Source organism: Primulina eburnea, chromosome 11, assembly GCF_022965805.1.
Source record: "Primulina eburnea isolate SZY01 chromosome 11, ASM2296580v1, whole genome shotgun sequence".
Lineage (NCBI taxonomy): Eukaryota > Viridiplantae > Streptophyta > Magnoliopsida > Lamiales > Gesneriaceae > Primulina > Primulina eburnea.
Window position 1 is genome coordinate 41,034,161 of NC_133111.1, and position 10,370 is coordinate 41,044,530.

At 33.3% G+C, this 10,370-nt stretch overlaps 3 protein-coding genes across 4 annotated transcripts; 2 read left to right on the top strand and 1 right to left on the bottom strand.

Moving 5' to 3' along the window:
- The first annotated feature begins 270 nt into the window (after positions 1-270).
- On the top strand, positions 271-1,342 carry LOC140806110 (putative pumilio homolog 13). Its single transcript, XM_073162591.1, has 4 exons — positions 271-405; positions 477-649; positions 727-985; positions 1,084-1,342. The coding sequence occupies exons 1-4, from the start codon at positions 295-297 to the stop codon at positions 1,165-1,167; spliced, it is 627 nt and encodes a 208-aa protein (XP_073018692.1). The 5' UTR covers positions 271-294; the 3' UTR covers positions 1,168-1,342.
- A 1,686-nt stretch (positions 1,343-3,028) lies between these two features.
- Positions 3,029-6,119, top strand: LOC140806139 (ACT domain-containing protein ACR1-like). 2 transcript variants are annotated; one of them, XM_073162632.1, is made up of 8 exons: positions 3,029-3,785; positions 3,899-4,001; positions 4,099-4,144; positions 4,220-4,334; positions 4,442-4,509; positions 4,583-5,221; positions 5,299-5,403; positions 5,551-6,119. In XM_073162632.1, the coding sequence occupies exons 2-8, from the start codon at positions 3,931-3,933 to the stop codon at positions 5,980-5,982; spliced, it is 1,476 nt and encodes a 491-aa protein (XP_073018733.1). In that variant the 5' UTR covers positions 3,029-3,785; positions 3,899-3,930; the 3' UTR covers positions 5,983-6,119. The 2 variants fall into 2 exon arrangements, with proteins under 2 accessions (XP_073018733.1, XP_073018732.1); XM_073162631.1 differs by having other exon boundaries at positions 3,029-3,254.
- Positions 6,120-8,649: 2,530 nt separating this feature from the next.
- Positions 8,650-9,153, bottom strand: LOC140805633 (uncharacterized). Its single transcript, XM_073161892.1, has one exon. It carries the CDS (start codon positions 9,151-9,153, stop codon positions 8,650-8,652), a length of 504 nt encoding a protein of 167 aa, XP_073017993.1.
- Between the last annotated feature and the right edge of the window lie 1,217 nt (positions 9,154-10,370).

A 10,370-nucleotide genomic window follows, 5' to 3' on the forward strand; every position in this document is an offset into this window, starting at 1 on the left:
GTTTGGAGAGGGCAGAATTCAATTTTGGGAAGTTCACTCAAACATACCCACTTGCACACATTAATAAACAGAATACATGGATATAGATAGAAACATAACTAAATAACTCATGTTGGTGTTTGTGGGTTAATTGTCATGACCCAGTGGGTGCGGTGCAAATCTCGCCTTTTAAATCACAAAATTGGTACCTCCTTAGTAGATAAAAATCATTGTTCTAAAAGGCTTCGTCTAGGATATTTTGTTGTGCAAATTTTCTTTCATATTTTAGAATTTATAATCATATTCCAAGTTCACATGATATCCTTCTTCACTTACTTCATGGTTCCGCTCGTAAACCACCAGTTTGGTTCTCGCGTTATTGGCCGTTGCTTCAATATCTTCCCTGCTCCGGCAGACGAAACTGAAGTATTTGCTACTAAATTTCATCCCAGATTTTGAATTCGCCATATCTATAACAATACTTTCGTTTTTCGCAGCCAATAGTCGATGTGATAGCTGATAATTGTTTGGAAATAGCTAAAGACAAAAATGGATCCTGCCTTCTGCAAGTCATCGTATCAAAAGTCTCTATACCAAATAGCCACGGCCGACAGCGAATTCTCTCAGCAATAACGTTAGGAGCAGTCAAACTGTCTATGGACCAGTTCGGGTACACATACACGCACATTTCCTTTTCACGTCCACTTGCAATTTTCCATACAAAATCCAACATTTTCCTGGTTTCAGGAATCGTGTACTGCAGCATGTAATAGGATTGGAGATGCCTTTTGTGGTAAGCCGTATAGTAGATGAACTGGAAGGGTGGTTCAGTTTCCTGGCGAAAGACAAATATGCTAGCATTGTAGTAAAGCAATTGATGGAGGCATCTGAAGGAAAATACTCATCTCAAATCGCCAACCGTATTATCAGGAGTCCTAATTTCTTGAGTGTCCTAGTAGATCCTTATGGCTACTCTGTTATCCAATCCGCCAAGACATACTCTAACGTACCAATTCAACGTTCATCTTTATTTCTTTATTTACAGTCTAGCTAGCTCGCATAAACAGAATTTAAGGTTGACACAACGTTATAATGATCTTGCAGAAAATTGTTCGCAAGACTTTGGATCGTCTGATTTGCCGGTACTCTGATCTGCTAGATGATTATAAAAAGTTCAATCATGTCTGATTGGTGAGAAATATGGCTTCTTTTCTGCTCGGAGACCCTGTCCCTGCTATGCATATGACCTCTTTTGTCTGTTTTTTGCGTGTTCTATGATGTTTGATACTTACGTTTTTGTGTTTTAGAGAGTGGTTTTGAAGATGGGATGAGAATACCTCCAATATTTCATTCCATCTCAAGGTAGATTTCCTCTCTTAATTATTTGAATGTTATAGGCCATAAAAAGTGAGCATAACCAGTAATATTAATGGTGGTAATTAGGGAAAAAATGCAAGATGCAGATTTACAACCAATAGTAGCAAAGACATCAGTCTCCCACGATCCAAGCAACAAGGACCATCCGTGAGGCGATTTTTGTGGCACTTTTCCCAGACTATGCTACTTAATTAAATTACAGTCTTGCAGTATTAGAAAAAATTTTTATGGCTAGATGGATGTATGGATAAATATGATATATCATAATGATTGATTTGGATAGATCAGCTAGCCTTTATTGATTTTGTAAATTATTATATTGAGATAATATTGGATATTTGTTTCCTTCAATTTATGAGTGAATATCATGTGAGACCGTCTCACGGATTTTAAATTGTGAGACGAGTCAACTCTACCGATATTCACAATAAAAAGTAATACTCTTAGCATAAAAAGTAATACTTTTTCATTGATGACCCAGATAAAATATCCGTTTCACAAATACGACTCGTGAGACCGTTTCACATAAGTTTTTGCCTCAATTTATAATGTTAAAAGAGTTTGAAATTTGCTCACTTGTACAAAATGAAAGGAGAAAATAATCATAAATCATCCTTGTATAATCTTAGAAAACATTTGTTTTATTACAATTTTGTAAGCGATTATTAAATAATCATAATATTAATTAGTATTGTATATAAAGTGGTACAATCAATTGTTTTTAATATGAATGATATCAGCAATTAATAATTATGTTATGAGAGAGGTTATAGGGTTATATTACGCCCATATATTTTTTTATCATGTTTATTGCGAGATTATTCAACTATTAAGAATCAAGCTATGTTATTTTTTTGGATCATCTTTTATTATTATTGAATATTATATTCATTTTATAAATCATAAATTAAAAGTCACAAAATCAATTCTAGAATTCAAAATTTGCTATGATATTAAAACAAAAAATTATTAAATGTGCAATCAGCTAAAAAAAATGAAAAATCTGAAAAGGAAAAAAGAAAATGTATATAGAGATACATTTTTAAAAGGCAAAAACTTGTGTGAGACGGTCTCACGGGTCATATTTGTGAGACGGATCTCTTATTTGGGTCACCCATACAAAAGTATTACTTTTTATGCTAAGAGTATTACTTTTTATTGTGAATATGGGTAGGGTTGACCCGTCTCACGGATTAAGATCCGTGAGACGGTCTCACATGAGACTCACTCTTTTTAAAATTAAAGAAAGTGAATAGATATAGATGAGAGGAGAGAAGATGAGAAGAGAAGTGATGAGCGGAGAGATAGAAAGAAAGAACTTATGTGTGAGTTAGAAGTTTTAACATTCTATCCAAATCTTTGGGTTGAATCAAAGACAATTTTTGATAATTTATAGTTATACCTTACGTTTTTATGTTTGTATGTTAATGAACTTCACAGAGTTGTTAAAAATCTATTGAAAATTTGAATACATTTAAAAAGTTTTATATAATTTTTAAAGTCAACGTGGAATAACACTGTCTTTTAAAATTTATCAAAGTCTTTTTCGAATAACATTAAACTTTTATAGAGTATGATGGAATAATTCTAATTCTAAACTTTTAAAATATATGAAAAGTCATTAAAAATTATTAAATTTCCTACATTGATTGAATACACCCTTAATAATACACCCGAGCCGCCGCATTCTTTCCCCATCTTACCTCCATGTTTTACGACGTGTCAAATTCGAGTTGTGAATTCCCCCGTCACCCTATTTTCCATTGACGAATCGAAACAAACGCGAATGGGTACTTCTCATGCGAACTGATTTTAGGGATTTTAGGATTCAATTTCACGTGTTCAATAAATGTATTGGTTTCGTGACACCCACGAGAGCAGCCTAGTTTTATTCAGAGGTAATTCGTGATTGATTTATGTTAAAGTCGTTTCTTGGTTTGTTTCTCTAATGAATTTCTCTGAAAATTTCTGACAGGGATTTTAGGTGGAAATACGTTTGTTTCTAGATTATACTAATCAAATCCTTTCTAATTCGTTGATTTTTCTTTCTTTCTTTTTCTTTTATTTTTTTTAAATTTCTCATGTTGAGTAGCTAAATCGTTTTTTCTTCAAATGTATTTTACTGTTTTTGGCCAACTTAGTGTATATTGTTTCCAATCTCTGCCTATATTGCTTACATTTTAAGAAGTATAAATGTTTCGTAATTATATGTTTCTTCTCTACGGATAATACCATCTTTTATTATTTGGATTTTGTAAATCCAAGTCAATTTTGGAAAAAATTCAGAGGACGGGTTCCTTTCAATTCAAGAAATCTTGTCGCAATTCTATGCGATTGTACAAGGATTGAGTCGGATATTGCTGTTGTTTTCTAGGAAAAAAAGACGTGAAAAACAAGAAATACATCGAATCCTTATCTCGATATTTTAGGTTTCTCTAGCTCAAAAAAAAAAAGAAAAAGATATCACGTTTCTCCATCTATATATTTGGCTAGAACAACGTTTGACACTTCTAACTTTCATCAATTTGACAAGTTTCTACAGTGTTTTATTGCCCAAAAAGTTATATTGTGAAGATGGACATTACTTACAAACCAAGCATTCATCCTGAATTCGAAGAACTCATGGAAAGAATACATCCACCGAGGTTATAATTGTAGCTTGCATTATATTCTGAATGTATTTGCTTGTGGGACGATATTACAAGATTTGTTTGTACAATGTTCTGGCTTTGTGCTTTTCAGGGTTTGTATTGACAATGACACTTTTCCAGGCTTAACTCTTGTGAAGGTTAGTATTGCTAGTAACTTGAGACCTGGTTACCAGGCTATATTTAGTTGATCTGTTCCTTCTTTATTGTCACAGGTTGATAGTACTAATAAGCACGGGATGCTGCTGGAGATCGTCCAAGTTTTGACGGATCTTGATCTTGTTATTTCGAAATCGTACATCTCGTCTGATGGTGGCTGGCTCATGGATGGTAAGTTAGATTGATCCACTCATTAATGTTTTCTTTTGTGAAAATCTAAATGGTTGTGAATCAGGGAAGCATAAATTTTTGTTTGCATTGATGTTGTGCCTTTCCAGTCTTCCACGTAACCGACCAGAAGGGGGGGAAAATCATGGACCAAAGTGTCATAGATCGCATCCATGAGGTTGGTTTTCGATTACTATACATCAGCTCAATATTAGTAGATAGGGCAGAACCAAAGAATGATGATTTTATAGGGCATCTGCGCTAGTAGGAGAGTTTCCAGGCCCCAGCAACTATGGATAGGACAAACAGCGCTTGAGATGACTGGGATAGATAGGCCAGGTTTGATGTCCGAGATGTCAGCTGCGCTGGCCGAGCTAGGATGCGACGTCTCCTCAGCCATGGCATGGACTCACAACAACCGAGCAGCGTGCATTATTTATGTAGACGATAAAGGTGGGCCTATCACGGACCCTAGTCGAGTGGCCCAAGTGCAGGCGCAACTTGAGAATGTCGTCGAAGCCCATCACTACAATAACGAGAGACGTAGCGTGAGATTGACTGTCCCGGCTATGTGTCAAACCCACACAGAGAGACGGCTTCACCAGCTGATGGCTGCTGATAGAGACTACGAGGAATGTTGTTCATGTTGTCGTACTGGTAATGATGATGATGATGTTGATCAAGTCTACCAGTATGAAGGAAAGACGAAGAAAGAATGTGAAGGCACGCATGTGAAAATTGACAAGTGTAAAGAAAATGGATATTCCGCCGTGACGATAAGGTGCAGAGATCGGCCTAAATTGTTATACGACACACTTTGTACTTTGACAGATCTGCACTATGTAGTCTTCCATGCAACGATGAGTTCCAACGAAGCTATTGCTTTCCAGGTAAAAACGTGTAAGATTTTATACCTTATTGGTTTTAATAGGGAATCATCAGGGGATAAAATTTGAAGTTCTTGCAGGAGTACTATATAAGACATGAGAATGGAAGTACTTTAGATTCTGAAGCTGAGAGGCTAAGGGTTACTCAGTGTTTGGTTGCTGCCACAGAAAGGAGAAATTCCCATGTATGTCGTCCAAAAAATCTTTTGATATCGCATTTTCTACCACGTACATTCTTTAGATGTTTACTGACATATCTTAAGTGCTAGCCGAACCTATGTTCAATCATTTTCTATATGCTAACAATTATTTTGCTCGATATAACTGTTCAGGGATTAAGACTGGATATTTGCGTAAGAAACAGAAAGGGATGGCTATCGGACGTCACTCGAGTTTTCCGGGAGAGTGGATTATCAATAACTAGAGCCGAGATTGGCACTCGTGGTGAAAACGCGGTCGGAACGTTCTACGTGAAAGACATATCGGGGCAAAAAGTAAATGCAGAAACCCTGGAAATGGTGACTCAAGAAATCGGGGGCTCCATTGTAGTTTCTAATACATCTTCTGAATCATCCCCCGAAGCCACATCCCCAGAAACGAGTAGAATCAATACCGGAAGAACACAACAATTTTCGCTCGGAAACTTTCTGCGGGAACAGCTGGAGCGGCTTTCAAGCAACTTTAGACCCATAAAAGGTGAGCATTCACCAGTTAATGATCGGCAGTTGCCATGCAAAAATGGACAGTCCAAGGTTTATTTCTGAGGACAATTTTTGTACCAGAATCAAGTCTTAATTTGTTCTCAAATCGCAATATACTGTATTTATTTTTAAAAATAAGCGATCCGCATTATTTGTCATTTTAAAACATCTTTTGTCATTTAATAAAGTACAAAGTTGGTAATTGGCTTGGTATGACATGAAATAGACCTCAGCCACTAATCCTGCTACTGAATTCGGTCGAATTGCTGATGAAGTTATTTAGTTTGGTGATTTCTTGTGGTGTAAATTTTGATAATGGAAAGTTAATTGACAAGCCTTAATTTGTTCATAGGCAAGACATTTTAAAAAATTCTTCTGGTAAATTGGTCGATTTTAGTTTTGGTTTGTAATTTTTAAAAATTTCGTCTTGATCCAACAAATTATAGTTATTTTTTCCCTACTTTTATAATTTTTTTCCTCGGATGGAATAACATGATATAGAACATTGATGATCTTATAACAAAGACATTAATGATATAGCGGATATCTTATAATATGTTAAAAGATACCATTGCCACAGCTAGAAAAATGAATAAAAGTTATAATGAAATTACTTTATTGGAGTTAGAATAAAATTTAATGATTTATCGAATGAAAAAAAATATATTAAAAAACTTACAAAATTTGATGAACTAATAAAATTAATATCCCTCGAAATTCTAAGATAATTCTCTTTTTCATGTCATCTAGCCCCCTATCAAAAGTCAGAAGTCCGATTTTCATTCAATTTGACTTCACATCTTTTTTTATTTAATCTCCTCTTCATCTTTATTTTGTTCTTCTTTTCCTTTTCAATCATCCCATCTTTCTTCAATTTTTTCCCTAAAAAAACAATTAAACTTGTTTCTGGATATACATTTAGCTATCTAAGAGCAAAATATAAGATTTTTAAAATTTTATATTAAATATTATGTCGTTTATGTATTTTATTTTCAATTTTTATTGTGATTTAGCTCTTGTGTGACATGCGTGACAAATAAATTATATTTCAAAATTATGGTCAATAATTGAAAGTCAAAATCAAATTATGTTCCAATTTTTGGTCATAGGGTAAGGTAAGATATTTGGAATCATATATAGAAAGTTAATATTAAATAAAGTTTCCTTCTCAACAATTTTTTTTAATAAAGTTTAAAATTTTAGGCTAATGTGTAAATTGAAAGTAATTATATGTTTAGAAATTAACATGTGTTTTTGTAATTTTGGGTATTTACAAGCAATAATAGGGCAACATAGCATAAATGAACAACATTGAATTTGAAAGGAGCTTTAAGCATTTGTGAGAAATTTATTGGATTAAATCAATAATTAATAAATATTTAAAGTAGAACAAGCTCAAAGGACAAATTTATTGGATTAAATCCTTATTTTTATCTTAGCTCTACAATAATAATTGAATTGTAATTATTCTGTGAAACGGGTCAACCCTACCCATATTCACAATAAAAAGTAATACTTTTAGCATAAAAAATAATACTTTTTTCATGAATGATCCAAATAAGAGATCCGTCTCACAAATACAACCCGTGAGACCGTGTCACACAAATTTTTGCCTTGTGGATGATAGGATAGAGATTTTGGCAGTGTTGCTATTAGTTTTAGTTTATTTATTTTGAAGTCATAGTTTTAAAATTTTTATTTTCCATTATATTAAATTAATTTTGGCTCATAAATTAATTTTTTTGTTAGAATATAAACATTATGAGATTCATATTATTACTGTTTACGTCAGTATATTAAGTTCTATTTTACATCTCGGGAAAAAAATTGGCCCTATATATTCATCTTTTTGTGGTTCTCTATTACCGAATTTCACTTTTAGTCAGCTATTTTTGTTGTTGCAATTCTAGACATTTGTTTTTGACATGACGACAATGTGGAGTTGATATGGTGCCGACATGCTGATGTTTGCGGTGTAACATGAGCATCCATGGTGAAAAAGACTGAAATTGCCAAAAAAATTAAAGATACAAAATTAAAACTGAAAATTGACATCATAGATGATAAGAATTTATATCTTATTTTATACATGTTGCAGTTTTGGCAATCTGTAATTTTTTTTGCGGGATTACTTATGTGACAGGCGTCAACAACGTATGCCATCCGCACGACACCACATCAATACCAAGTCGGAAAAGCATTAAAATGGCACAAAAAACAAAGATATTGGGTTAATACTTAAATTTAACTACAATAATACCAAAATCATAAAACACGTATAAATATACAATATCAAATCACCAAATCTTCCAAAAAATGTGTTATAAGTTGATATAGATAGTCTTGGTCCTCTAATCAATTAAGATCAAATCTTAGTATAATAAATTGGTTTATTTAACATTTAATCCGATTTTGACAAATTGAAAAACCAAAAATCTATATACATCAACTTGTAGGTGGGTCAATTTTGGAATTTTTTTCAAAGACAACCACACTCGATAGTTACATGAAATGCATTCCCCAACATCATAGTAACAATCGCACTTGAATCACTTCTATTTCCACCGCATCTGGACATGGCAATGAAATAAATAGTTATAACAAATGCGTGTATATATATATATATATATATATATATATATATATATATATATATATATATATATATATATATATATATATATATATATATATATATATATATATATAAAGAGGAATCAAGAAACCTAATTATAGAACTGAATTTGGATCCACAGAAGAAATGGTTGTTGGGCTGAAAATAAAAGATGAACACCAAGCAAGGGAGGCGGGTGACAAGCTAAACCCAAGCGGGCTAAGATCTCCATAAGTAGTATCAAATGATCTCCGTTGAGTTTCTTCATACAATGGCCTCATGGCCAGACGATGAGCATGTGGCGGAGAGAGGTTGAGAGGTGGTGGCGCCACCTCTTGCAGCCGCGTTGGCTGGAACTCCTGTGCACTCGTCAGCTTCTGAACAACATCCTTAAAGGCAAGGGGATCAACCTTGTAGATTTTTGGCGGGGTTGGTGGCAGTGGTGCAATGGGTTTCTTCATGATATTCTTGGAGGGGTGCTTACGAACCGAATGAAGCGACGAACGGAAACCCACCGGGATTTTTCCCGTCTTTTTTTCTGGTTCTTGATATCGAGGGTTAAGTTGGACTGAAGAATTCGATGAATAAGAATCATACGAAGAAGAAGACGACGAGTCCATTGTTCTTATTCAAATTAAACAATGGTAATCTAACTAGCATAACTTAGTTAAAATATATGTATGTATGATAAATCTTAGAATCGATAATTTCTGATGAAAATTTCCAGGTATTTCGGAGAGCTATATATAGATATAGTGCATGGATACATAATTAAATTCAAGTATTTGCATTCAAATACATAGGGAAAGAGAAATGAAACACCTTGAAATTGTATAAATCCAAAATGGGCTCGGATTCTATTATTAATTTGTCGTAAGCGTCGGCGATTGGATGGCAAAATTTGACCAAGTAAAGGAATTGGCTCACCCCTATTATTGTATCATTCATTGCTGTGGTTGACATTAGGTTTGTTGACAATTTCTTGATTCTATGCTTCAGTACTCGTGCATTAAATTCTTATATTAATTATGGATACTTCAGATCCAAATTATATGGCTTCTAGAGCTGATATTCTCACTTCCACAATACTATATTGTTGAGGAATTAATTAAGATGTATGATGGGTTTTCTAGAAAATTTGTAAACTAAATTGATCCGATTAAACATTTATCTTAAATTATATTTTCTATTCAATGCAGTTACTTGGTTTCTTTTGCAATTTTTGGTCTTTTCTCCCTGAACCAATCATAAATATAATACTAAATATTCAGGCAGACCGTTTCTGATATGACACTGAATATTTCTGCGCTCGGCCATTAACAATAAAAAAATGTTAAAAGTGAAAAAAAAAAAACTAAATTATTGTATTAATGTCAATCATCGATTATTATAAGACCAAAATCTAATTTAATCAACTTCAAGTGTTTATTTCCCAAAGAAAAGTCCAAAAATAAAAAAAATAGTGCCTTTGGATAGAGGCAAGCTTTTGTAATTTAGTGTAGCATCAATAGCGGATTTGAAGTGAATTTTTTATATACAATTAGACAGTCTCCTAAACTGGTCTCCAACATTTATTACGAGCTACCATCTAGAATATATAGGTCTAAATTTATGGGTGAGTCAAGCAAACTTAAGAGTAATATCTTAATTTTAAATATAATAATTCATGTTTTGTCACATGAACACTGTCAACTCTTAGATACGTGATTATGATACTATCCTACCCTTAGGCATAGTTTGGTACACATGATAGGATAAATGTGTGATATATAATATAAGGATAAGTTAAGGATAAATAAGATGTAGGATATTATATTTAATGTTTGGTATGATTTTA

Excerpts from the sequence above, each read along its gene's own strand:
- LOC140806139 (XM_073162631.1), top strand. The coding sequence starts at position 3,206 with ATGTATTGGTTTCGTGACACCCACGAGAGCAGCCTAGTTTTATTCAGA. Across the intron at positions 3,255-3,898 it reads CAGCCTAGTTTTATTCAGAG|TGTTTTATTGCCCAAAAAGT; the intron begins GTAATTCGTGAT and ends AAGTTTCTACAG. Across the intron at positions 4,335-4,441 it reads TGGTGGCTGGCTCATGGATG|TCTTCCACGTAACCGACCAG; the intron begins GTAAGTTAGATT and ends GTGCCTTTCCAG.
- LOC140806110 (XM_073162591.1), top strand. The coding sequence starts at position 295 with ATGATATCCTTCTTCACTTACTTCATGGTTCCGCTCGTAAACCACCAG. Across the intron at positions 650-726 it reads CTGTCTATGGACCAGTTCGG|GAATCGTGTACTGCAGCATG; the intron begins GTACACATACAC and ends TCCTGGTTTCAG. Across the intron at positions 986-1,083 it reads CCGCCAAGACATACTCTAAC|AAAATTGTTCGCAAGACTTT; the intron begins GTACCAATTCAA and ends ATGATCTTGCAG.
- LOC140805633 (XM_073161892.1), bottom strand. The coding sequence starts at position 9,153 with ATGGACTCGTCGTCTTCTTCTTCGTATGATTCTTATTCATCGAATTCT.